Genomic DNA, 27,630 nt, shown 5'->3' with positions numbered 1-27,630 from the left:
ACTGAGTGCAGGATACCACTGAATTTAAATGGCCCTAGAAAACCTGCATAAGAGTTATTGTGTGAACAAAATTGTCACAATACTGTATACCATGCCTTTGACCTACTGTCCACTAAACATGGGTCATCTGCTGGTCAATGCAACCTACCATTAAAGTTTCATGGTCCTAGGTCAAACCAATCTTGAGTTATTATAGTGACAAATTTTCCATAAGACTGTTGACTGTCACCTTGACCTACCGACCTCAAACACATTAGCAGTCAATTGCTGGTCAAGGGCAACCTATCACTGACTTTTCATAGTCCTAGGTCAAACTGTTCTCCAGTTATTGTGCAGAAAAAATGTCTATGACTGTTGACAGTGACCTTGGACTTAGTGACCTCAAAAACAAGAGGCTTATCTACTGGTCAAGGGGAACCTACTGTTGAAAAACCATATCCTAGGTTAAACCGTTCTGAAGTTGTGAGAACAAAGTTTTCATTAGATTGTTGATCAGGACTTTGACTTACTGACAAAACAACAATCTGGGTCATCAAATGATCAAGGGAAGCGTATCACAAAGGTTTCACTGTCCTATGTCAAATCATTTATAAGCTATTGTGGACATATGGTCTACCAACCCATCTTCTGACCAAACATCTGACATTTGCAAACATATATGCTCATTTATTTCAAAAGGTGGCATAATGAAATATAGTTTCATTAGAATATTTCAATAATACACAAATCAAGACCTTACCAAATCTAGCTGTTAAATATTGTTCATAGATGTAAATGGCCATCAATGCATCATTCATCGTCACTTCATTCCGTAAGGCAAGCTTCGCATGACTGTATGCCAACGACAATCTAAAATAAAACTTCAAAATAGAAAACAAAACTTGAATCTTTCAAATTTAATTTCTACCAAGGCAATTCCATTTCTTCAGGGTATGTATTGAACCATATTTCACAAACATGTCTATAACATGCTTATCAGCAGACTTTGATACAAAGTGACCTAGTCAATTAATTATTGATCCTATTTGAAGAAACATATACATTTTCTGCAATTCACTGGTAAATGCACTTAGCTTTAACACCTTAAATTATCAGCTATACTTATGTACATACATTGTTTGGTCAGCGTTGACGGGGACATCAGTGCTATCACCAGCCTTGGATCGAGACTTTCTACTGGAGAGGTAGTAACTGTGTATCAGGCTCTCTGCTTCAAGTTCAAACCTCGGTCGGAGGCGACTAGCAAACTTGATAAACTGAAAGTATTTTTTTATTGTAATGGCACTTTAAAGACAAACAAAATACATTCCAAATAACAAGCCTCAAAGATAATCTTCTTATAACATGAGTTTTATCTGGGAGAATTGATCCCAGTCATAATAAAGGACCTATAATGCTCTCACCAAACCTATATCAAAATTAACTAGATATCACTGAAACATGTCTACTAACCAAGATCACTTAATAATAAAATTGGGAATAAACTATGGCCCCGCATGTGTTAACAGGGATTTTGATTTAGATTAAAATTAGTTAGAAAATGAGGCCCATAGAGTGTCAACACATTTTTGTAGCATTTGTCATAGTGACCTTCTGCTTGATCTGACATAACCCACATTTGACCTTGACCTAAATTTCTTTAAGACATCCAATCTGACTATTCACTAAGTTGTGTAAAGATTGGATAGAAAATGTTACCTCAATAGTGCTAACAAGAATGTCGGACATCTGACCTAATGACCTACCATTTAACCCAACATGACAACTAATCAAATCTGACCTAGAAAAAGATTTCATACAGGCACAATTTCATTCCTTTCATTAATATTGTGGAAAACAAATGGCTCAAGAGTGTTGAGTGTCAAGCAAAATGTTTATGACACACAACCAAATCCCCAAAATAAGAACAAAATGTACATTTTTATCTACATGACCAACCTGTATCATGTCGAAAGCTGTGATTGGCAGACTAGAAGTTAAATCATTCAACATGGCCGCCACCAATGTCATCTCCATTGTCTGGGCTTGAACCGCTTCACTGCTTGTAGAGTCAGCGCAGTCAGAGAAACACACTATATTAAATGACCTGGAAGATGAACAACATTCAATAACACAGCAATGTCATACAACTTTTTTGCAAGACACAATTAACATCTGTCTCAAAAGAATGATTTATAGAGCAAAATATTTTTGTAGGACATCATTTTTAAACCAAAACCACAAAATAAAAACCTCATGCTTACTCCAGAATGGCTGGTTGTGTATCCCCAGTCTTGCAGGTTACAAACAGCTCATCTGAGAGGACCTGATGGGTCTTTTTGGAGGGAGTTGGGTCGGCATACCCCCACACTCTTGCTCTCAGTGGCTGCTCCATGTGGTGCGGCAGCCCACCCGTGAACTTTGACCCAACATCTGTTACAACCTTCCCTCCACTCAGCGCTTTGATAAAGAAATACACCAACATAAATGACAAAATAGATTTTAAATCTCTACTAACTGTTACATTACCCCCACAAAAAACTAGGTACATTTACTATTCCACAAAATCCTAACATCCCAGAACAGTGTTAAAATCTTAAACCATGGACATACAGGCAACAGACATGTATTCTAGAATAGAAAATATATCAATAGTTCACAAATCTTTAGTTTGCAGTACCTGACTGTAGTTTTTGCTGAGCAGACTTTTTCAGTATGTTGACATCACCAACATAGCAGAGTCCATTCTGTGCATGATGAAGGACACCACCTTAGATACATGGCGGCATCTTATTAGTAACCCAACACATGTTTTACAAACCATTTGAATTATAAACATACACAAACAAATTAAAACAATCAAGAAAGGTTATTTAATAACTATTCCTTACTGCCATAGTGATATCTTAAACCTTTAAAGGGGCTGTACTCCGTATGATGAAATAGCGGAAAAAAAAAATGTCAAAAACTGACATAAACTTGGTTTCGATGTGCACAATGCATTGAAACTTATTAACTGAAGTACTACATAGTTTATAATTAATTTATTTTTCACAGTTTTTTCGTATTTTTCCATTAAAAAAGATTACTAGGTATGTCTACCTAGTAGAATTCATTCCTTATGCGTGATTGGCTAGTTGATGTTATCACGTGATATTACCATGTTAGGTATATAGCTTAAATATTCCAACCATTTAGGGTAAACCTACATAGCACAGTGGATACAACACTGAATTGCAATTTTGGCGACACCAGTTCGAACCCGGTCTCCAACTCGATTTTTTTTTTACATTTTGGTATTTTTTTTTAACAATTATGATATCAAAAAGTAAAACATTTATTAAATAATTGTCCTAAGTTTCGTTACAGAAAAAAAACTTTTTCCAATCTGGTGTATAGTCCCTTTAACAAAAACACATACGGTATAATTATGTGATTAAAAATCAATATTTCTGAAGACATTCTTTCAAAATGTATATCCACCTTCCACAAAGTAAGAAGCACTGCTGTACTTGTCCTGGGTGACATGTCCGGTGACAGACTGACCGGCGGTCAAGCTGGTCGTGTTGTCAAGGAAACGAAGACCGAAATGTAGAAGGCGGGATATCATCTCTACATCTCCACCCACAGCCAAAATATGCAGGGGTTTTGTCTGAATAAAATCCAGAGAATTACTGTAGTAATGTTGATCTTGACCTGATGCCTCAACTAAAGTACATGCACTTTTTAAGTCTGATACACATTTACTGAACTCAACATGAGCACCACACTTGTATTCGCTCATTAGCTAAGTAAAATAACAAGAACTATTTTTAACCAAAGTTGTTTTGCTGACACAGTATAGTGTTAACATGTATACCAAGTTTCATGCTAATATCTTAAATATTTTTCAGTTATGACCAAAGGTGGATAGTTTCTTCCTAATACCACCCCCAACAGCAACAACTACAACTGCACTAAAGCTATGACAATACTTCATCTTTTTACTTCAAAATGCAACAGACAAGCTATAATTAAGTTAAAATAATTTGATTTTCATGAACTGATTATTGGAACCTTGTGGTCAAGCCTAATTATTGGTACTGTAATGTTATGCGAACCTTGTGATCAAGCCTGGACATGAGACTGAGCAGCAGAACCAGCTTCAGGTGGAAATAGGAACCAACAGGACATATGTCACCTGAAAAGAAAGGAATAAAACAAGGTATGGTGGGACATTCTTATAGCTCTAAATATTTTGATTCCTAGCAATATGGTCTTTGCAAAACTATTGCAGGTTTACTGGTACTTCACTTTAATAGATAAAACTAAAGACTATACATGTAGAGCCACTGCAATTCACACAAAAAATGGAACTACTTAATGGAAACATTAATATGTTATGAAAAGAATGCCAAATATAAATCTTACTCACCACCAAACAGATATGCCAGGGTTAAAACAAAACTCCATGGTGATTTCTGCCTGTCTGCCCAAAGGAAAAGTCATGATGAATTAATAAACTATTTCACAAGAAACATAAATACAGAAATAAGAGGACCCTGGAGCGAACGCTCCATATTTGTCTGTTGTTGTCTTCAGTCAATAAAGGGTCATAACTCAGTTATTACTGCCAGAGTTATGGGCCCTGCATACTATTCATGTGAGTTTGTCTCTGGCAACCTGTGTACCAAGTTTTATTTGAATATCTTCAACAGTTTTAGTAGTTATGGCCATGGGTAAAAAATGTGCCGATCAAAGGCAACACCATCAAAACAAAGCCTATGATAATACCTTGACTTTTTGTCTTTGAAAAACAGACGAGCTAAAAATCTAGACAAAATAAGTCTTTTCTTTGATGCAGATTAAATACCAAACCATCAAAACAACACAACATTAGTATACATTTCCAAACAAATTCAGTCTTGATTCAATAGTATCCAAAAACTCATAAATAAGAAGAAACAATACCTCTATACAATTTCAGTAGGTTTCTTGGGGTCTCCTGTAGCAACTGTCTAGTTGAAATCCCCATCTTAACCTGAGGTCAGAGTGATACAAATGTATTTTCAGGGAAGTGATTTAAGTACCAGTAAATATGAGCACACATAATATAATTTAATAAAAATAGAAAAATACTTACATGCATATCATTGGATAAATACGAAACTGACCTTTTTGATGTTGTTTGCCTGTAAAAGGAAAGTACAGCTTTTGATAAAAGACAATTTGAACAGTATCAATAAGAGATTAAAAATGAATTAACAAATCAATTATATATCATAACCTCAAGTGTAGTAGGAAACTTGTTGCAAATTTTTGGACAAATGTGTTTATTTTACATAATAGAATTTTGTGTCACCGTGTATGGTTGTGGAACAAATAATTATAAGCGCTATCATTAAAATGGTTTCTGTCAAATATACCCGGTATTTATCTGTCGGGCAAACAAGCACAATACTGCCATGGACAACACATAAATAAGACATTTTAGGGTGAGAGAGGTCCATGGTAATAGTTGACATTAAGGTGTGCCTTTAACCAAAGTGATTGTAGGCCTAAATCCTACTCGGGGCATATTCACTTGTCCACTCAAAAATGACATCAGTACTGGTTTCTTTCAAGGAAACAAAACTTTAGTGTGATATATATATGTATCAGCATACTGCTATTTTCACTACCAAGCTGTATCAGCATACTGCTATTTTAACTATCCAGCTGTATCAGCATTTATACTGCTATTTTCACTATCCAGCTGTATCAGCATACTTCTATTTTCACTATCCAGCTGTATCAGCCTACTGCTATTTTCACTATCCAGCTATATCAGCATACTGCTATTTTCACTTTCAAGCTGTATCAGCATACTTCTATTTTAACTATCCAGCTGTATCAGCATACTTCTATTTTAACTATCCAGCTGTATCAGCATTCTTCTATTTCCACTTTCCAGCTGTATCAGCATACTTCTATTTTAACTATCCAGCTGTATCAGCATACTGCTATTTTCACTATCCAGCTGTATCAGCATTCTGCTATTTTCACTCTCCCCCCATAGGAAGCTACGCCCCTGGCTATAACACATTAGTATAACCTAAATACTACTGTATACATATGAGCAACAGACCTCGACAGAGATGGTGATCCTGTCCTCCTGGATGTCTTTCCGTGTGCGTCCAATGATCTCGTACACCTCACCAATCTCAACCAGTCGGGTCAGATCATCTTATATGAAATGTGAACAGATAGTGTTTTTTGATAGAAGTAATTACATAAACATTGAAGATCATTACCTTTTTTTCTTTTTCACTTCAGAAAAACACACGTTGTAGCCAGAGTTATGAGACTTGCTAGACATGTGACTATTGTCATTGTGAACACATGTACTAAGTTTGATGCTAAACCTTTTGCATTTCTTGCAGTATACCATCATGTTTGCACAACAATGCTATTAATGACAACACCAAGGCTATGGCATTCCTCGATGTGTTTCTTTGTAAAACAGACATGACCAATGAGACTGAAAATGAGCTGATGGATTTCAAGATGAATAAATATGGCACTCTGACAATGTACCTCTGATGTAGACTGGCAGAGCCTGAAGCCTGGCCCTCTCTGACTCGTGACCTAGGAGAGAGATGACATTGTCAGGCACAACCTCTGCCACTAGCCGCTCTGTCAAATAAACATGTAGAATTGCATAAGTTGTGACATTGACTAAAAATAAAAAATGCACAAGTATATAATAAAAGCAAGACAAAGACAATTTGTCGGAAGAGTCTTGAGCAAAAGTAATGCCATAATCTCTGTTATGCCATAATCTCTTTTGATTTAATAAGGAATTGATAGAAATCTACCATACTCGTATTATACCAGTTTGCTTTATATAAATAAAACTAAAAATTCTTACCGGACAGTGTTCTTCTTGACTTGTCCTCAGCCAGAGTGCAGTAACAAAATGCACATTTAAAATCTTTTCTAGAACAAAAAATGGTAGGATTTAGTGGGAATATTTTTCAAGCATATATTCAATTGAAAGGCATCTTTGGCACTTTGATTGGGTACCACATTTAGTCATTCTATTGTTAAAAGGATACTTAAAATCAGCTTCCTTAATTTTTGTTTTACAATGTTAATCTTAGTTGTTGCAGAAGGGAATTTCACAAACCATAGACATGATGATTTCATATACCTAACAGTCTGTGTCTCTGAGGCCCCCGGGGAATGGACCCGGATGTAGTGGTTGCCATGGAAACCCTCACAATCCTCATCTAGGCAATGGTAGCGGGTGCTCAGTCTAGGATTGAACCAAATAAAAAAGTAAAAATAAAATTGAAATGAAAGCTCCTAAACATTAATGTCAAAGTGTGAGAAAAATGTGCAGCCAGACCGGGGCTCATACTTGGGACCTCCTACTAACAGGGCGAGTGCTCTACCACTGACGTACAGGGCCGCTTACACATCTTTTCAACACCTGCATAGGTAACAGTACCATGACAAACTCACTTGCCAAGTTGAACTCATCCCTGAATTTCCAAGATAGAGAACAAGGTGAACATGATCTCAATGAAACTACAGGTAGGAGAGGGGACAAAACAATGAAAAGAATATCCAGTGAAAACTAAAAAATGGGAAATACTTGTTTATATACTGTTTTAATGTTTCATGACAGATATTTCTTATAAATATATTATCATTATACAGGTTTTCTTAACAGTGATATGTGCATTTTAATATTGGAATAATGATCTACATTACCAAGACAAGTATTAATCATGAAGGTCCATCGATTAATTTTTTGACATTCCATGTTTGAATGTTATCTATCAAGGAGGCTAACTCACGTATACTTGGTTAGAGCAGAAAGGCCGATGACAACGCCCTTCAGTCGACAGAAAGACCCGAGATCAAAGACTCGTGTAAGACAGCTGGCACTGTGTATTGTATTCCTGCTCAAACATTTAAATACTTGAGTTATACTTCAGCTCACAAGTTATTTAGGAGCAGATCATTCACAGATAAATTCAACAAATAAAGGCAATAAAGTTTGCCAGATAGAATTACAGTTATCATTATTCTGTATTTACATGGGTAGATATTTTATGGATGTGGAGAAAATATCCAATCTTAAGTTTATTTGCTACCAAATAGCCATAAATGGAAGAATAAAGATTAATAAAATGGTCTCAGAGTTTTCAAAGAAACTTATATTTGCATTTATGTCTTTACTTAACCCATTCCATTGAACAAAACTTATAATATATAGAGATACTTAAATGTGTAACAAAATGTGCATATAATAGATTCAAAATACATGTGGAATAAGAATTCTGGGGCCATTTTCAATGGAGATCTGAGTCATTTCAGTCGTAAACTGAACTTATATTTATAAATTTGTTACTCTGCTACATTCCGGTATTTGTCTGAATGGAGTTCTAGCCAGTATTAAAATGAACCCAAAATTAAGGACATAAACTTGTTGCTATTTTTAATGTCTGAGGACCATTAGAGTAAGTACTATAATCCTGCCCCTATCATATGATTGTTAAGGGTCAGCAGATGGGAAAGGTTGTAAATAACTGCCCAAGGACTGAGTAAGCATAAATATACAAATAAATGTGTGTACAAGCAAACAAAATACAATCAAGAATTTTGGTGTTTTTTTTTTTTTAATTTTAAGATTACCTTAAGATCACTTATTAAATTGAAAGTGTTATTTGCAGATTCAAACTACACATGTAAATTCGTCTTACATGACCAACAAAGCAATTTGTTTCGAAATAAATAATATTTACTCAATAAAGAAATTTGCTGAGATAAAACTAAGCCCTACGTACACATTGTGAAAGGTTGGCAGATGTGTGAGGCGGAGAATGACAGCGACCTGGGACAGCGTTACCTCACCTGGCAACAGTTCCAACACGGTCACTGTCTTGTACACCACCTGAATGTTGAATAACAAGTAATATCACAGACTTAGTGCAAGATGATTGTAACACAATATAGAATAAGATGGTGTTACAGAAGTCTTGCTCTATGACGTCCATATGTTGATAGGATACAGGATACGTTCATTGAAAATGTTTACAAGTTTGCTTCCTTTTAAAATTAATACTGGTAAAGTTTCATTTAGATATACAAAATGATAAGTTTTATTATTCTGAAAGTTTACACCAAGAGCTTTTTCTGATAAAGGCACATAAATAAAATTTCTATATAATCTCATAGGAAATTTTTGTTTTATAAAATTGCTACATAATCATAGGATTTTTTTGTGTTATTACCTCCCTTTAATATATCGTATCACAATAGTATCATCATTAAGGTTATGTTTTCCAAAATGTCATCCATGCAGAAATAATATAAAACTTAATCAATAAAAAATAAACATAGAAATAATAGAATCCTAATCATGGATGGCTTAGTTCAAAACTATTAAAAAAAAACTTCAAAAAAAATATTGGAAATCCTCAGAACAATATATATTTTATCCTGAAAATAACTTCATGATTTACAAGAGCACCTATCTCATCAGTTCAGGGTTGTTGGAGATCATTCAAAGGTAACCAGTACCATATTGTACATGCACCTTTTCTATGTTCTTAGTTCTGGGGCAGTAATCTTAAAACATCAAGGCATCATGAAATTATATATCATATGACAAGAAAATGCATTCTTGCATACCGGACATGTGTTTCCGGTCATGTGACCAGTGCTGGAAAAACACATCTTACATACCCCATGTAAGATGAGTCACGCGCAACAACGCGCCACTTCTTATTTCAATAAATTGTATGGTTTATGAACAATATATTATGCCATTCCAATAAAGCGCAATCAAATATGTATGTTTGCAAGACATTTAATGAACATAAATAATCGTTAAAAAACGCTATTTTTAGTTATTCAAAATCACTACGCTCTATGACGTCAGTAAACAACATCACACGCACGTTTTGGTGAAATGTACAAAAGTGCGTTTTCTACTTCAAATTTTCCACAAATTCATAATTAAAGGTAAGCAAGAAAAACTATCAATCATGTCTTTCCGGTCCGGATCAAAAAATCCGACCCTCGGGCACGCTGTGTGACCGGTAACTCGGCAAGCCTCGTTACTGGCTTACCCGCGTGCCCTCGGGTCGGATTTTTCTATCCGTACCGGAAACACATGATAGATACTTATATTCCTGGTTTGTTCAGATCCTCAAATTGAACAGATGGTTAAACAGAAATTAAAACTGAAACAATTTTTAAAATCCATAAAAAAGTTATTGATATTTTCTTAATAGTTCATGAATATTACTGAGTTAGGAGTGGCTTTTCAGTATGTCATTTTTATTCATATTAACATTTCAACTCAAATAACAAACTTGTTCGCGAACTAACACTAGCTGCTTTATTATATTTGGAATGTTTATATCACATATATAAACGATCTTTCAGAAGTCATCATACAAAACTCAATTTAATTTAAGTTTAGATAACTGTTAGTAGTAAAGCAAGCCTTTGATGACCTTCCTTATAAATTTCCTGGACAAGGTCATTAAATTGCTAGAAATCTGACGGTCAATAAAATTATGTATTATATGATGACGGGTGATATTATATATATGATCATTTTAAATTGGTTTATATGTAGAATGAATACTGAGAAGATTTCTAGCAATTTACCTTTTTTTGATTTAAATGAACAGGAAACAACATAAAGTATGGGACAAAAAGAAATTGTAAATAAAGAAAATATTGTTATGTTGCCAAAAAGAGAGATTTAATTGATGCATATAAATTAGAAAGGTTAAATGGCCACCTCCTGCAAGAGATATTAAAATACCCATATACTCTGCAAAAATTTGTTGATTTACAAAATTCTTTCACTTGGTTAACTTTCATTTTAAAGAACAAATAAGTCTAAGGTTGCCATCATCTTTAAACTAGGGAAATGACTTAAGATGTTTTATTAATACCAGCCCAGGACTTTATTTGCATGATGACATTCATTTACCTGTTGAAACAGGTTGGACACTGATACTGAGTCTTGAAGCAAAAGGTTTCCAAGGTTTGCTGTAAACACAAATATATCTTCAATATAATTGCCATAATGTTAAAGTTTGCTAAATTGCTCAACAATGATGGTTATGGTCCATAGATATGAAATCTTCATAGATTGCAGTATAGATATAGGCTATATCACGCCTCCAACATGAGTGACACATTGACATTGGTTCAGGACTGGTCATGCGGTGAGCCAATGTTTTTTTTATTTTCTGATTCTAATGAAAAAATGAAACATTTCATATAAATTGATCAATGTAAACAGGTTGTAGGCATGATTTATATGTAACAGGGTTAGTAGGTGACCCGATAAAGGATATATGGGGCACAGAAAACCATATATGGGTTCGAGCTTCCTTCCCACCCGATATGATTTCCTTTGCCCCATGTATTCCATATCGGGTCACCTACTAGTGGCGCAACATCTATATATTTGGCTTGGTTAACTTCACATCAACAACAAATGGTATGAAAATTTTAAGACAATCTATGAACAAAATATGCCAAGCCTTCAAAATTTTAAATCAGCGTTATGACAATACCTGGACTTTTCCTAGAAATTTAAAAAAATTTTTTATACCATTTGCCTCACATAGGTCAGCGGGGTCAATCAGCAGTTTAAACATGAACACCAAACTCTGCAAGATGGAAAATATCACTATTTCAGTTCTATTTAAAACATGGAATGAAACACAAAATTTGCATACTACATGTGATCAAAATATGCAAAAGCCTGCAAGCTTTGCACTGGTACTTACTGGATAACTTACACTGGTACTGACTGGATTATATATATATATATATATATATATATATATATATATATATATATATATATATATATATATATATATATATATATATATATATATAAAAGAACTTGTTGAAAAAAAATGTTTCCAAGCAATACTGTAAGAATTTAAACTTTAACATTCAAAAAAATAATTTTGATGTCAGACTGATATTGCTTGACAGGTATAGCACAAGAAGTAATATAGGTCCTTGGGCAACAAACATCAAAGCCCCTTTAAAAATGGAAAAAGTCAATAGAAAGACACTTGCTTGTAGCATTACCTTTGTTTTTGAGTACTTCTCACATTGTGCTTTGATGAGACTTAGGTTTCCACTTGTATCCAAGTATTGTAGAATAGTCTGGAAATACTGGAGCTGATCATCCAACTCAGACATTGACTCTTGTATGCTGTGGTATTTTCTCAGAAGGGAGTATTCCTAATAATATATCCTATTTAAAACAGATATTCGAACATTTTTAATAATTTTTAAAGCAATTAATACTATGGCATGTTCACCAGGCTTTGTCTGTAAACCAATCCTACCCCCTTGTCACAAAACTAAAAACCTGATCAATACCAAAAAAGCAAAAAAATATTTTTTAAAGCTAGTGTGCCAAATAGTATAATAATATAAACTAGTGTTTGAGTACCAAATATCACCTAACTAAGACCCATATATAGTATAGGTATTAAGACCCCGGCCCTGATAAAGTAAATGAAGACGGTGCATATCTTATGCAAGTTCTTATCAAAAAAGTTGTACCATTTTTAACTATTTTTATTCACCACAAGGTAAAAGAACAATCTATTAACCCTTTATATTCAGTTTTTCACTTAAAAACATTGAATTAAAAATCTAATATATTAGCATTCTTTGCCTTTATTTTTTTCAGCAGTTGTCCTTTCGGGCAAGAAATTGAAGAAAACCACTTGCCCAAAAACAGTTTTACTTGCCCAAAATAACCAATTCATGTGTAAATGTACGAAAGCCAATATTTCAATATAATAATAACGTTTAATCAGGATTTGTGAATTGTTGCTGAAGAAATTATGAAAACAGAGGGATCTTAATTTTAAAAAAATCTTAATTTAAAAAAATGCACTTGCCCGTTCAGGCAACCACCTGGGAATTTTGACTTGCCCGAAACAGTATTTACTTGTCCCGGGCTTCGGGCAACCCAGTTACAAATAAGACTGTATCCCGGAACAACCTGTTTTTGACCGCCTAAGGATTATTTAGATTTCAATCATAAATAAGTGATAAGAAAAGATAAATGTTTGTGTGTACCATTTAAAGCAATCATTCATCTTTGAGAAAAAAAAATCTGTTTCAATTATCTGTTGTTTACATTTTGCATCCCAAATGGCGGCTGTCACATGTTGTAGTTGACCTAAGTACAACCTATTTTCGACCATGACCTTTAACTATACTTCACAACAAAAGTTTGTGCACAGCATTTTTCATATTAATTTGTATAACTTGTTTTAACTGTGTGAAGTATTTTTTTTTTTTTAAAAGTAATAAAATGTTTGCATATTTTTCATACAGTCACTATATAGCTACTTATCACCACAAGAGGGGCAAAGGAATGCATCATCCCTTCTAATGGCTTTCATATGGGTACAAAATGATAATTTCACCCATCATGAACACTGGTATCACTGGACCAACTCTGAATGAGCCTCATATAGGGTAAGCAAATTACGTTCTTATTTAATATTATAATAATTATAGCCCTTAGTTTCTAATTTAAGACAATATTTGAAATTTACAACTTTGACACTGCAGACAACCAAACGCGAATGTGACGATATAAATTTATACGGCACCGTTTAGTTTAAAATTAGTCCCCTACCGTTCCTCAAAAATCCACGGCAATAACTGGGAACAATAGAATGTGGCGGTAAATGATATGTTTATGGTGTAAAATCACCAATAAAAGTCCTTACAGGAATTGTTTTTATAGCATGTTCCATCGGGAGTAACTTGAAGACAGTGATCAGAAAACACCTGAATGCACCATTACAGACTTGAGACTAGATATAGACTAGATATAGCCAAAATTCTCATTGAATATGAGTACAAATAATTATCAGCACCTAGTAAGTACCACTGTTGTCGTGGTTGCGAATATATGCCTCTTGTTTCCTTTATAATGTTCTTTAAGCATTTAATTAAGTCTATGAATCAGCGCAGATTATTGACATCCATAAATGATGGCATAATTGTGGCTCACTGGCTTATAAATAAGGCCGATTGGCATATGTATCGGACGTTCTAAATGCACGTCTAAAACGGTGTTAACCTGATACGTAACCTTTATCATATCAGTGTTGGTGAAAGAAATATGGAAAATGATATAAATATATCACTGTACATGAGAAGTATTTTATTGTATATGTAAAAAGGAACATAAAAAATACAATAACGTACACACATACACATTCATCTTACATTTCCATAATTATAGGATCACATGCACGTAAGCGATTTCGGACGTTTTGATGTTATGGCTGAAAAGTGGATGAAAGCGTAGCTGCCTTGAGAATATGCCATTTGAAAATATTATTCAACGTATTTGCTTTGATATGCAGTCATGAACTTGCAAGTGTTATTTCTTTGAGTTTCTGAGGTTGTAATGTCGCCGTCTTAAAGAGGCATCCGGTGAGTCCAAATCGTTCCTTGACGAAACAGTGTCATTAAGATATTTCTTGCTCGACTGTGGCAAAAAATCATTTGTAAGAAGCCATGCAATATAGGTAGGAACGAAAAGCCACGGCAGTGCAGGTACAAACACAACAATTTCCGCAACCAGGTCAAATGAATGACCCCCAAGTCCAATATCAAGAGAATAGATCATGAACATGACTGTCTTCCAAGCGGTCATTACACTGACCACTATGATCAACATCTTTTGCAGTCGAATAGTCTTGATCTGGTTGAGAAGGATACCAAGGATGATCAATGCTTCTATGATGTTCCCCCTGAAGTGGAGATATTTGGAATAGTTTAAAACAATATATATATATATATATGTGTGTGTGTGTGTGTGTGTGTGTGTGTGTGTGTGTGTGTGTGTTTATGGTGTAATATCACCAGTAAAAAAAACTCTTACAGGAATTGTTTTTATAGCATGTTCCATCTTGAGAAACACTTAACAAGTTAACTTTTGCTGCCGGACTATATATATATTTGTGTGTGTGTGTGTGTGTGTGTGTGTGCGCGCGCGTGCGCGTGTGCGTGCGCGGGAGTGTGTGTGTGCGTGTGTGTGTGAACATAAAATCGTGTACGTATAGGGAAAAGGTTGAAATACCATTTCAATAAAGAACTCATAATAACTGTTACTGATATTGATTTTGTATGCTGCTTTTGCATAGTAAACAAATAATGATACAAACAGAATGAAAACTTACAATCCTTGCGTCCAAATGAAGGAGTCTGAAGTGTCTGCATAATGCGTATCCCATTGAATGTAATATTTATCTGAAACAAACAGAAGACATCGACTATCTTTGATATATAATTTGGTGTCACGATGATTAATTGATAATTTGTGCAGCTAATAATAGTAAAGTTAAGAATATAATAAGTATAAAATCTGACTTACGTCCATAGAAGATCATCTCTAGACATCCCCCTGGAAGCGAGTACGGCCGCAGAACACAGAACAGACCGTCATAGAAGCCAATGACCATCACAATCACCAACCACTTGTATACCCAGCTTGGAATACCTTTGTCCATTGCAGACATATTTAAACTGTAAAATAGTCCGTATGCACGTGTTATCAATATAATTTAAATATCAATAAGAAAGTATATGCTGTTGTTTACAAAAAAAAACTCCGTTGAATTATTCAAATTTCATAGCTCAAATGACAGGACAATGTGGATAGCCTTCTGATGGCCATACTGATTGTTATTTTGATTTTCGATATATTGTGCCGATATTATTATATTGCTAAGATAAAATCAATGTAGGTCTCTTTACAAAATAATAGATGCCTGAATGTAACAATTGAAAATATTCTTTGGAATGTTAATGATCGGATATCTATTGTTCAGGTTGAAACTATGAAAAGAATGCGGTTATGTGAAATATTTTTTTATATGTTATGACTGACTTTTGATAAGCACACAGTTCTTTGTATATAAAAGGAACATAAACATAAATATATTTTGACATACGCTTGTACAGCTTATTATCAACATTTTTATAATTTGTATTATTTTAACACACATGGAAATAAATGGTTATAGACCATTTAACTGTAATCATGCATTGGTTTGTCTGTGATGCTATTCTGTGTTATATTTACAATTTAAAATATTTGCAAATTAAAAAAGGAAGGAAACAAAGAAACGCTACCTTATTTATATCCGCGCATTTACATTCAATTACTCCCACTACCGCCTCGAAGTTTGATTTAACTCGCTTGAGTATTGAATATTCGATGAAGTGTGTCAAGCGTCAAGCGTCTTTGACCCATTTGTTAAATATCTTAATATTGCCATTTTCGAGTTTACTCCCTTTGACCAACCTAACTAACACGGATGAATTATATGAACAACAGTCAAAACTAATTCTAAATTATACACATGTATATCCTCAGTTACATGAGTTTTGCGAGAATAATTGAGAATTCATGGTTTTCTTTGAAATCTCAAAAGAAGCATTATGGCATGATTTATTATAAACAAACACATCCATATTGTATAGAAGTTTCGACGTAATCAGTCGATCATTCTTATGTAGTATTTTGTTTGGAAAATAAACACAACACACGTTCAAAACTGTTTATATTGCTCCTTGAGAAACAAAGTAATCGCTAGTGCATAAACTGTGCTAGTTAAATTTAACACAGAAAAACATTGTGGAGGGGGATATCTATATACATTACATCTGACTTGTAATACTAGGTTCACTCTGAAGAAAAGCAATACAGAGTTATGGCACATTTAAGATTTTTGCGTTGTTCCAGATATCATACTGAAGATACTAAAGGTAACATTCCTAGCCCTATCATTTTTTTTATCTAGTCCAATATAGATGCTTAAATTTCAATTCCCTTTTTTCTGTTATGGGATTTAAAATGACCGCATTTTACATTTTAGAAACGCGCCATCTAGCGGTGGCGTACTTTTCAAGATAGCGTCATCAAAACACGTGCACATCCTTTTCCAATTTAGGGAAGTTCCACATGGTCGCGACCTTGCTTGCTGTACTTTCAACCTTCGCAAAAATGGCAGACCAGAACAAGGAACGCACTTTTATCATGGTGAAGCCTGATGGAGTCCAGCGTGGACTTGTTGGCGAGATCATGAAGCGGTTTGAGAACAGGGGATACAAGTTGGTGGCCTGTAAAATGTGTACGGTGAGTCGGAAAATAAGAAATAATGGCCTACCGGCATTTGTAAAAAAAAGTAAAAAACAATATTGAAGTATGCCATTGTTGAAGGCATGGAGGGACATTTTTTTCTCGTAGAAAAATCTGCTTGTACTTCGTAAGAAATTCGACGAATGTCCAGTCCACGAAGATGAGTTTTACAACAAGTGACCATTTATTTTGGACACAAACATTTCGGATGCATGATAATAATAACTGGTAATTTTGTGACCAGGGATTTGATTACATATTGCATAAATTACTAGATGCATATGACATTGATCTAACCCACGACCTACTCTGCAGGTAGTCCAAATAATTGACGTTGACGGATTTTTTTTTGATTTTTGATATGGCAAATCTTTCACATACAAATTGTTTTGTTCCATAAGTGGGTAGTTTTTCTGATCAGGATTCCGGGTTAAAGCATATTGCGTCTCTAAAATATAAAAACAAGAAATATTACCTGATAATGTTATTAATTAAGTTCCACACACAAAAAAAAGAGTATCCAACAAATTATTATGAGTTTGATGGGTTTTTCTTCATTTCATTTTGTCAAAACATAACGATATATTTATGAAGGGTACCTGCCAGGTTGCAGTTCACACTTTTACTACAATCAGAACACTTCGGCCATGGCCGAGTTGTTACGATTGTATTTACGAGGTCTATGTTGAAGCTTGTCGGAGGAGGCCGAGTTGTTACGATTGGGTCAAGTTGCTCCGCTGGGCATAATTGTTGTCTGTGTCAGTCAAGTTTCGTTTTATTGGAAAGGTTAATCATGTGTTTTAATGCATTTAATGCTTGTTTTGTGCAAATTAGCACTTACATGGTAAAATATGATTTAATATAAACCTTTATTATCCATTTCAAACATAAAATACTGTACCATATACAATTTCAATATTTTATTCATGACCATGTTTTAAAATATGGCTCAATAGCAAGACCGCATTCAGTATTAAGTGCCTCTATAATACATATGGAACACCCAGTTACATTAGGAACTACGTAGAAGCATGAACAGAATGAATTCAAGAACTTCCAACTGTTGACATTTCAAATAAGATTAAATATATTCCATTGAATTGTTTTTCAGCCAACCAAGGCACATTTGGAAGAACACTACAGAGATCTGAAGTCCAAGGGATTCTTTGCTGGACTCATTGAATACATGTCTAGTGGACCTGTTGTCGCCATGGTAATTAAAGTGTATGCTTTATTGTACATGCTTGGTGTTTCTTTGTAGGATTTCCAATGTTCCTACTTTATAAATTGGCCTCCTACTTTTACATAAAAAACAAAAACCTTTTCTTCCTACTATCTTACGAAAATGCTAATTTGTACATCAGTTTTTACTTCCTTGTTTTTCACCACCAATTTTGTGTGGCTAATGTTTGTTTAGACTAGTCAAACAATGCCAATTTGTTGACCTTACAGCTTTAAAACTGTCATTAAAGCTTAGTTTCATTACAAGACTTTGACAAAGCATGTCTATTGAGACAAAAAATTGATGTGACGGTGAGTCCTGATAACTAGTTTGTAATGCAGAGCTACAGAAAACTCATTTGGCAAATAATAGTCTTGATCCTTAACATTGAACTTCATTGATTAAAAAGAAACCATGCAGCTTTTTTTTCATATATACAAGGAAACACTACATACAGAGAAATCACTTCATATGAGGTTGAATTGATATAAAAAAAATTAACGCTCTAGTGTTTGTATATACATTGACCATTGCATAAGAATCACGTGGAAAAGAAAATATGAGTTTCTTCCCAAGTACCGCAATGTAACCATGTTTTCTTCAACAAAAACAAATACATGAAAGCTGGTGTTTTTGTCTCGACTTGTTTATAAGACGGGGTCGATTTTTAAAGCAAATCCAGCCGTTGAAGTTCTCCAAGTCTGTGATAATGTTCAAGCTAAACAGTCAATTATCAACTAAATTTGTTCATTTGCTTGGGATTATTGATTTTTATTTTCCAATCGTATGGTATGTTTGAACCAGCCTAGACGCAATTTTGGGAGTTAAGTGGGTTCACACGGTATTTGATTGACCTATTTAAATACAAACCATTGCAGTGCATCTTTGATCTTTACACAGCTCGTGCTGTGATGTCACAAATTGTACTGTTTGATCTGCAGCCGACAAACAGAACATATTCCATTTACATGTGTTAATGAGTTAAATTTTCACAGGTGTTTGTTTGGATTGCAGTTGATGGTACTTAAATTTTGAGAAATAAATAACCATTGATGATTGCGGATAAATTAATGTAACGATTAATGAAATTTGTATTGAAATCTGCCAGTTACATGTATGTGCATGATATACGCAAAGCCTTACAGTAAGGAAAAAGTAAGTTTTATTTACGACATAGAAAAAATAACAATGCATTTTTTAAAATATTTTTTGTCAAAATATATATAAATATATATATGTGATCCTGTCACTTTTATTGGGGTGTCATCAACAGATAATAAATCAGTCAGTTGAATATTCCTGATTATGACTCTATTCGTTATGAAATTCTTATAGACTCGCCTATAAGACGGGCCCCCTACTTTAAGGTTAAAAATCGGGACCAAATTTCCACGTCTTATAGTCGAGGAAATACGGCAAATGTCTTTATTCATTAAGTAGATAACATTTATTAATATGATTAAAACACTGAAAACTCGAACACTTTTATTATTTGCTTAAAACATATGCAGCCTGCAGGTACCTAATCTGTCTATGCTTTAGCAGCCATCTTCTAGGACGGTCCAAACCGCTGTAACAATATTTGTAGTAAGAATGGTCCTTGAAACAATTTGTATTGGTTACGATACACTAAGATACCATCAGAATTGGAACATTTTAAAGAAGCTGCACTCTCACTGATTGACAAGTTTGTCCTTTTACCTCAGAATACTGATTTTGGCATCAATGTCTTCAATTCAGTTATATTAGATAAATCGCAATAGAACAGATCTCAATTGTTAGGGAAACTGCTGAAAAATTCATTTTTCTTAAATCGTGTAAAGTAAAGCTTTTTGTCATAAAACATCAATTTTCTAATTTAAAAAGAAAAACTGCAATTTTATCTTTCTCAGCAGTCTCATTTCACTGGCTCCGGGCATTTTTGCAAAAATTGTCTTTTTCGTAGACAAAAATGAAAGGAAATTTCAATATAACATGTGAGAGTGCAGCTTTAAGTGTATTTGTGTCCATTATGATCGTTATATACAGCTCTGATGACGACTGATTTTCAGTGATTCATACGTTTTTATCAGTGGCAAGGTTTTATTATGAAAAAGTTATCAAATCATCATTGAATAATAATTCTCCGGATGATATATTACTACTTTGGTCTTCAGCAACTGCAGTTTCAAACAATTCCTAAGACTTCATTGAAATCTCATTGTTTGAATCAAGTTGATTGCTGAAATTTTGAATGAAATAAACATTTGCAGGTGTGGGAAGGTAAAGAGGCTGTGAAGATGGGACGAATGATGTTGGGAGCCACCAACCCTCTCCAGTCCAACCCAGGGACCATCAGAGGGGACTTCTGTATTGATGTCGGCAGGTATGAGCAGAACGATTACTTCCGTAATCTGAACACCCTGAATAGAATTTCTCAGACTAAATAAGTAACTTATTATGTCACAGAATATTTTGGAAACGGTCTCTTTATAGAATATTGTTTATATAAATAATATAGAATAAATTAATTGTTAAAAAAAAAAAGAACTGAATGAATGAGTCTAATACATAAATGTATGTAAAGAAGTGTGGAAAATGAAGCATCAGCGCAGCATGAAAAACTGAATACTTGATTGGACTTATGTTTAAGAAATAAATTTCCTTTATAAATACAAGACAATTTACTGTTTAAATTTCTGTACCCTAGATATAATATTATTAAACACTGGCAAATTTCTTGTAATGGCTGTTAAATGAAATATCATTCCATGTGTCAGAAAACACTCATTGACTTTGTTTCAGGAACATCTGCCACGGATCAGACAGTGTGGAAAGTGGCAAACGAGAATCTGAGCACTGGTTTAAGGATGGTGAAATCCAGGAGTGGAGCCCTGCACAGTCCAAATGGGTTTACGAATAAACTATTTGCACAATATTGCTGATAACACTCCAGTCCACTCCGTCTTGTAACAAAATCTCATTTTAGATGTTTATATTGTCACTCGAACTGCAATAATTTTATTTAACTCCTGACAAACTACAACAAGTGTTGTGTACGTGCAATTTCATGATGACAGTTGTGCTATATGCAGTTGAACTGTTTAGACATTGTCAATGTGATATTATATTTAAGCAAACATAGTGCTATTTGTTGTGTTTTTCTCCATCTTGACTCTTCAGCTTAATAAAATCTCATGCTGAATCTGCTTTTTGTTATTCCACACTGTTTTCACACACAAGTCCACACTGTTAAAGCGACAGTCCACACTGTTGTCACGCAAGTCCACACCACCTGGCAAACAAGTAGGGTTTGCACAGACTTGATAAGTACTTGAATTTTGAGCTGCTGGATGAGAAATCCTTAAATTTGCAAAAAAACAAACTACATGAATTTTTATTTTGCCTTGCAAACTGCTGAGTAAGTGCTTGTATTTTCGGAAACGGTCCCTATATTTCCTTGCATCTGTCTGAAATTAAGTGTCTGTAGTAATAAAGGTTCATCTTTACAAAGAAAAGTTTCATTGTAGAAAACTTGTCCTAGTGACTCTACCATTCGAATCTGTTGGCGTGAGAGTGACGGTACAGGTTTTAGTCCCCAGAAGTACAATTTAAGAGGACACCTGGTTCAGTCTATTCCAGTTTTGTTTTTGCTGTAGTTTTCTTGCGCTTTCATAAAAAAGTGGGGGGGGGGTTGCATGTAATACTAGACTGGTTGACAATGAAAATAAACAAAGCAATGTATAAACAATTGCGTTTAAGTAATTGACATCAGTTCAAAACACAAGAAATCTGCCTATTACTAGTATAAATACTACCGGCTATACCCTGGACATGTTCACCATTCCGTTCAAAATGAAATAGGAGGGTAAGAAGAAGAGAAGAGTTGTGAATTATTTCTTAGAGGAATTGGACAATACATATAGTCTTGGAAAATAAGTGTTATCTCATAGTTTGTAATTAAACAATAATCTTTGAAAATCAAATAAAGGTCCTTTAATTTTTCCTTGTGTTGCTGTATGAACCCTGAGTCTAGGGTTGTCAAACAGTCGGCTAAAGTAAGTTTGTCAAGAAGCTGTCAAATATTCATACCCCAGTGTTTTTAAGAGGTTAATCAAAGTCACCGTATGGTTTTAGTGAAGCTACCTATATGTAGATTTTAAACAGGAATGCTGAAACTTTGTAAACATTCTCGCCATGAAGTGAACTAGTGCACATTTTTCATCAGTTGCTTCCAATTTGTTCAGTAGTTCCAGCCCGCCAATTTGGCCACAACTGACTTTGTCATAGCTATATGGGGATGGTATGAACTACTTCATTTGTCTGAAACTTGACACATAAAGACAGTTGGTACTGAATAATGTAGGGTTAGGGTTGACATATTTTGACCAAACTTTGTATGTAGGAAGGGTTTATAGGATGGGATTGCGTTGAAGGCCCAAAGTGATAGTCAGTTCACTGAAGTACAAGAGCTGTCACAAGACCGCATGCTCGACTTTTATGCCGCTTAAAGATTTAATGCAAAAACTAAACTAGAATTTCAAATAATAAAGGGCCATAATTTACATTATATGCAAAATAGAGTTATCCAACTTGATTATTTAAGTATGTTTGGTCGTTGAGTATTGTATCGAGTCTCCATGCAATACATCAAGTAGTTGCTATAATATTAACTTATGTGAGCTTACATGCAAAACCTTAACCAAAATTCAAAATTGATAAAGGACCATTAATTTTGCATTCATGCAAGATTGAAAGTGTCTTCTATGAACGCTTTGTAAGATCAACCGAAGCGTCGTGTGTTTTGCGGAAATGAGGCCATGGTAGATGCTTTTTCTCCGACCTCAGTAGAACAAAATAAAGTAAAAAATGTCTTTGCGCTGAAACTCTTTAAGCTAGTGAAAAAAATAAGCGTAAAAATATCATGTGATAATATGTGGTTGTCGTATATGGGTGCAGTGATTCAAAATATGTAAATAGGCAAATTGTTTTTTAAATAGTTCTGAGGAGATTACAGGTATTTCTTAAATGCAGCGTGATAACCAGTTTTTGGTGCCATTTGAAATGAGAAATTATTAATTCAGATTTTAAATAATGCCACAAGACAAGGTTTCCATGGTGCTACAGACGACGTTCTTCAACAAAGGAGGTAAATGTGTGTTGACAATAAAAAAAAGGTTCATACAGGTACTTTTTTAATCTTTGCCCGTGAGCATAGGAATTTCCAGCATGGCCAAATATTTATATCTACTTATCTGGGGTGGGTGAAAGAGTTATCATACTCAATAAAGGAGATGGGATAGTTGAGAACACATGTCTAAGTTTCAATGCAATACATGATATATTTGCTGAGATAATGACTTAAATGTGGTAACCGGTACATGCAAAACCTTAACAAGATTTTCTAATTCGAATGATAAAGGGCCTTTATTTGCATTACATGCAAAATAGAGTTATCTAGCTTGCTTATTCAATCAAGTTGGATGGTTGAATAACCTTGTAAAAAGTCTCATTGCAAAACATCAATTAGTTGCATAGTAAACTATGCCGAATAATGAAGGGCAATAATGTGCATTATATGCAAGATGAGTTGTTGAACTTGATAAATTAAGTAGGTTTGATAGTTAGGTACACATGCCTCAAGTTTCAATGCAATACATGCTGATATATTGACTTAGATGTGGTAACATGAAAACATAATCACTCTGTAACCAAATAAAGGCCAAAATTTGCATTATATGCTTAATAGAGTTATCCAACATGGTTATTCAAGTAGGTTGAATGGTTAAGTACCGTTGTATAAAGTCTCATTGCAATACATCAAGAAGAGATATTTAAATATGAATTTCTGAGTTGAATAATAAAGGGAAATAATTTGCATTACATGCAAGATAAATATTTATCTAAATTGATTAATTAAGTAACAAGACAGTTGGGAACACATGTCTCTGAATGCAATACATGATGTATTTGCTGACATTAATTGTGGTTACAGACAAAACCTTAACCAGAATTTCTAGGTAGAATAAATGAATTTGTATTTAGGATAATATGGTGATATGTAACCTAATCGTGTTATGGCTGTAATCAACTGTGTGAAGCATTAAGTTAATTTAATCCAAACTTGCCCTAAATCTTAAAAAGGACACAGTGTGCTCTAAAACATTAATCTAAGTTTGCAATTTAGGAAAATATTGAGTTATGTACTGGAGCCTCATTGTATGATGGTTCTGAACAACTGTGTGAAGAATTTAGTGAATTGAATTTAGGATACAAGAGTAGACATTGAAAATGCCATCTTTCCCCAAATCTTGAACCAGACCCATTACGAGTAGTATTGCCTCCTAATTCTTGGAATAGTCGAGCCAAAAACGGTTTGAAGCGATTGATTGAAACTTGATTTATAGATAGATAGCAATGTAAAGTTGTGTATCTTGCAAAAATTGTAACTCTTGGGCTCTTAATTTCAGAGTTATCCCTCGTTCATTTCTTTTTAATTTATCTTTTGTCCTGACATAACCATTACCAAACTTAGTGCCATGTCCTGCACATGATGCACATTGTATTAAATTCATTGCCTTTCATCTATTAAATACACTGAAGTACAGACCTAAATCCTCTATGCGGGATTGGCATCTGTGGTGAAAATTTGTGCCAAGTACCTGTAATACAAAATTAGTTTCACCACTGTACAAAGCGGTAATGCCTTCCATCATGACCTGGACCTTGTTCAATGCTCATCATTTTCTTGTGGTAAGCATTTGTACCTCATTCTATTAAAACTTCAGACCAAGTAATCACAATAATTAAGCTGGACTTGTAAGCTGCTCTCTACTAATATTATTAATATTCTCTCTACTGGTTATTATTATTGCAGAAGTATTTTTTTGAACCCTTAAGGAGCAGATATAAGTGGTCTTGTTTTGAGACAATTACTAGCATGTAGCAGTCTTTGGTACTATTCTTGCCTTTCATCTAGTTACATGTATATGCCTTGAACATAGGTAACTAGAGCTGTCACAGGAGTGACGAATACCCCCAAATGCCACCTGGACACAGGAATGGCAAACCATTCCTTTGAAAAGAGGCCATAACTCCAAGGTTACTGCACACTGCATCTTCTTTTATCATGCATGTATTGTTTTATTTAAATCTGTCGAGTAATTTAGAAGTTACACTGCTGACAAGAAAAACTAGCCTTTCATGAGTTATCGTCCGGAAACCATTTTTCTATTTTTGGTAACAGTGACCTTGGCTCCACCAGCCCCAATATCAAACTTGACCTGTATCTTCTGATGATACACCTGTGTACCAAAAATTGTTCAAATCTGTCTAGCCTTTCATGAGTTATCGTCCGGAAACCGTTTTTCTATTTTTAGTAACAGTGACCTTGACCTTGCCCCACCAGCCCAAATATCGAACTTGACCTTTATCTTCTGATGTTACACCTGTGTACCAAAAATTGTTCAAATATGTCGAGCCTTTCATGAGTTATCGTCCAGAAACCGTTTTTCTATTTTTAGTAACAGTGACCTTAACCTTGCCCCCACCAGCCCCAATATCGAACTTGACCTGTATCTTCTGATGTTACACCTGTGTACCAAAAATTGTTCAAATCTGTCGAGCCTTTCATGAGTATTCGTCCGGAAACCGTTTTTCTATTTTTAGTAACTGTGACCTTGACCTTGGCCCCACCAGCCCCAATATCGAACTTGACCTGTATCTTCTGATGTTATACCTGTGTACCAAAAATTGTTCAAATCTGTCAAGCCTTTCATGAGTAATCGTCCGGAAACCGTTTTTCTATTTTTAGTAACTGTGACCTTGACCTTGGCCCCACCAGCCCCAATATCGAACTTGACCTGTATCTTCTTATGTTACACCTGTGTACCAAAAATTGTTCAAATCTGTCTAGCCTTTCATGAGTTATCGTCCGGAAACCATGAAAACCGACAGACCGACCGACAGACAGACCGACCGACAAGCTCACTCCTATATACCCCCTCAAACTTCGTTTGTGGGGGTATAATTATGGGGCTTTGACTTACTGGTACCATGTAGGGCATTAAACTAATGCCTTCTGACAAACTGTTCTATTACCTGTATTATCAGAATTGGTGCAATGGACTATTCTGAACTCGTATGCATGTCCCAATTTCTCGAAGCCAAATTTCCTTGACCTGAACTTAATGCTGCACTCTCACAGGTTTACCATTTTTACAACTTTTTTTTATTTTTTGTCTTGGAAAGAGCAAAATTTTGGGTAAATAACTGCAAACCAATGATATAAGATTGCTGACAAAATATCAGATTGCAGATTTTCATATTTCCGTTCGAAAATTAATGTTTTATGGCTTAACGGTTAAAGCAAAATGCATAAAACATCCATTTTTTAACTTAAATATGAAAATCTGCGATCTAATTTTCTGTCAGCAGTCTTATATTACTGGTTTCCATGGATTTTCGCAAAAATTGGCTCGTTCCAAGACAAACAAGAGCTGTCGTAACACAGCGCGCTCGACTACGCCGCTTTGACTTTGAAGTGAATACAATAACGATGTGATATGTGCCACAGCATGTGTCAACAGCAATAAAACAATCAAATTAAAAAGTGAACAAGAATCTCGAAGTGTCAAAACCTGGTTTTTAATGATTGGCAAGAGATTCAGTTTCAACTGCTTTCTTCAATTTTTTGTAACTGCTTTCTTCATTTTTTTTGTAACAGTGACCTTGATCCTAAGGGCCCCAAACACAATCCCATGGAAGTCCTCCATAAACTCTTCCTACAAGTTTGGTCACAGTATGTCAACCATAATTAAAACAGTAATCTATTTTTAGTAACAGTGACCTTGACCCTAGGGGGCAAAAAGGCAATCCATTGAAAGCTCTGCATAAACTTGTCCTATTTACCAAGTTTGGTCACACTATGTCAACCCTTACTTGAGTTATTCAGTACTAACCATATTTCTATTTTTAGAAACAGTGACCTTGACCTAGATCATAACTCTTCGGGCCCAAAACACAATCTCAGGAAAGGTCTCTATAAACTCTTCCTATATACCAAGTTTGGTCACAATATGTAGACCCTTACTTGAGTTAGTTAATACCAACCCTTTTTCTATTAATAGTAACCTTGACCTTGATCGTAGGGGCCTCAAACGCATACCCACAAAAGGTCTCCATAAACTCTTCGTATATACCAAGCTTGGTCTCTTTATGTCAAACCTAGCTAAAATTATTCGATACA

At 34.6% G+C, this 27,630-nt stretch overlaps 3 protein-coding genes across 3 annotated transcripts in view; 1 reads left to right on the top strand and 2 right to left on the bottom strand.

Moving 5' to 3' along the window:
• LOC128228316 (minichromosome maintenance domain-containing protein 2-like) overlaps nt 1–12,198 on the bottom strand; it is a 48,176-nt gene extending 35,978 nt beyond the window's left edge. The window contains exons 1-19 of the mRNA XM_052939558.1: nt 12,085–12,198; nt 11,591–11,648; nt 10,961–11,019; nt 8,796–8,902; nt 7,803–7,907; nt 7,151–7,255; nt 6,869–6,936; nt 6,535–6,633; nt 6,086–6,183; nt 5,133–5,150; nt 4,930–4,999; nt 4,394–4,447; nt 4,080–4,159; nt 3,463–3,631; nt 2,660–2,749; nt 2,244–2,439; nt 1,939–2,086; nt 1,114–1,256; nt 740–849 (exon numbers count right to left, since the gene is read on the bottom strand). Coding sequence (XP_052795518.1) covers nt 740–849; nt 1,114–1,256; nt 1,939–2,086; nt 2,244–2,439; nt 2,660–2,749; nt 3,463–3,631; nt 4,080–4,159; nt 4,394–4,447; nt 4,930–4,999; nt 5,133–5,150; nt 6,086–6,183; nt 6,535–6,633; nt 6,869–6,936; nt 7,151–7,255; nt 7,803–7,907; nt 8,796–8,902; nt 10,961–11,019; nt 11,591–11,648; nt 12,085–12,198 — 1,891 coding nt within the window. The remainder of the gene's footprint in view (nt 1–739; nt 850–1,113; nt 1,257–1,938; nt 2,087–2,243; nt 2,440–2,659; nt 2,750–3,462; nt 3,632–4,079; nt 4,160–4,393; nt 4,448–4,929; nt 5,000–5,132; nt 5,151–6,085; nt 6,184–6,534; nt 6,634–6,868; nt 6,937–7,150; nt 7,256–7,802; nt 7,908–8,795; nt 8,903–10,960; nt 11,020–11,590; nt 11,649–12,084) is intronic.
• Nucleotides 12,199–14,190: 1,992 nt separating this feature from the next.
• LOC128229125 (uncharacterized) lies at nt 14,191–16,741 on the bottom strand. The gene is made up of 4 exons (XM_052940817.1): nt 16,174–16,741; nt 15,413–15,564; nt 15,219–15,288; nt 14,191–14,789 (listed from the first exon to the last, which is right to left on the bottom strand). Exons 2-4 carry the CDS (start codon nt 15,555–15,557, stop codon nt 14,417–14,419), a joined length of 588 nt encoding a protein of 195 aa, XP_052796777.1. The 5' UTR covers nt 15,558–15,564; nt 16,174–16,741; the 3' UTR covers nt 14,191–14,416.
• A 226-nt stretch (nt 16,742–16,967) lies between these two features.
• Nucleotides 16,968–21,588, top strand: LOC128226509 (uncharacterized). The gene is made up of 4 exons (XM_052936414.1): nt 16,968–17,179; nt 18,294–18,395; nt 20,657–20,769; nt 21,189–21,588. Exons 1-4 carry the CDS (start codon nt 17,006–17,008, stop codon nt 21,304–21,306), a joined length of 507 nt encoding a protein of 168 aa, XP_052792374.1. The 5' UTR covers nt 16,968–17,005; the 3' UTR covers nt 21,307–21,588.
• The last annotated feature ends 6,042 nt before the right edge of the window (nt 21,589–27,630 follow it).

This window comes from Mya arenaria, chromosome 3, assembly GCF_026914265.1.
Source record: "Mya arenaria isolate MELC-2E11 chromosome 3, ASM2691426v1".
Classification (NCBI taxonomy): Eukaryota; Metazoa; Mollusca; class Bivalvia; order Myida; family Myidae; genus Mya; species Mya arenaria.
This window is presented reverse-complemented; position numbering and strand designations above follow the sequence as displayed.

What these genes read in the sequence shown, in the direction of transcription:
- LOC128226509 (XM_052936414.1), top strand. Translation starts at nt 17,006, where the DNA reads ATGGTCGCGACCTTGCTTGCTGTACTTTCAACCTTCGCAAAAATGGCA. An exon ending in TGGCCTGTAAAATGTGTACG is followed by an intron (nt 17,180 to 18,293) that starts GTGAGTCGGAAA and finishes ATTGTTTTTCAG; the next exon opens with CCAACCAAGGCACATTTGGA. An exon ending in GTGGACCTGTTGTCGCCATG is followed by an intron (nt 18,396 to 20,656) that starts GTAATTAAAGTG and finishes AAACATTTGCAG; the next exon opens with GTGTGGGAAGGTAAAGAGGC.
- LOC128229125 (XM_052940817.1), bottom strand. Translation starts at nt 15,557, where the DNA reads ATGTCTGCAATGGACAAAGGTATTCCAAGCTGGGTATACAAGTGGTTG. An exon ending in AGAGATGATCTTCTATGGAC is followed by an intron (nt 15,289 to 15,412) that starts GTAAGTCAGATT and finishes TGTTTGTTTCAG; the next exon opens with ATAAATATTACATTCAATGG. An exon ending in TTCATTTGGACGCAAGGATT is followed by an intron (nt 14,790 to 15,218) that starts GTAAGTTTTCAT and finishes TCTCCACTTCAG; the next exon opens with GGGGAACATCATAGAAGCAT.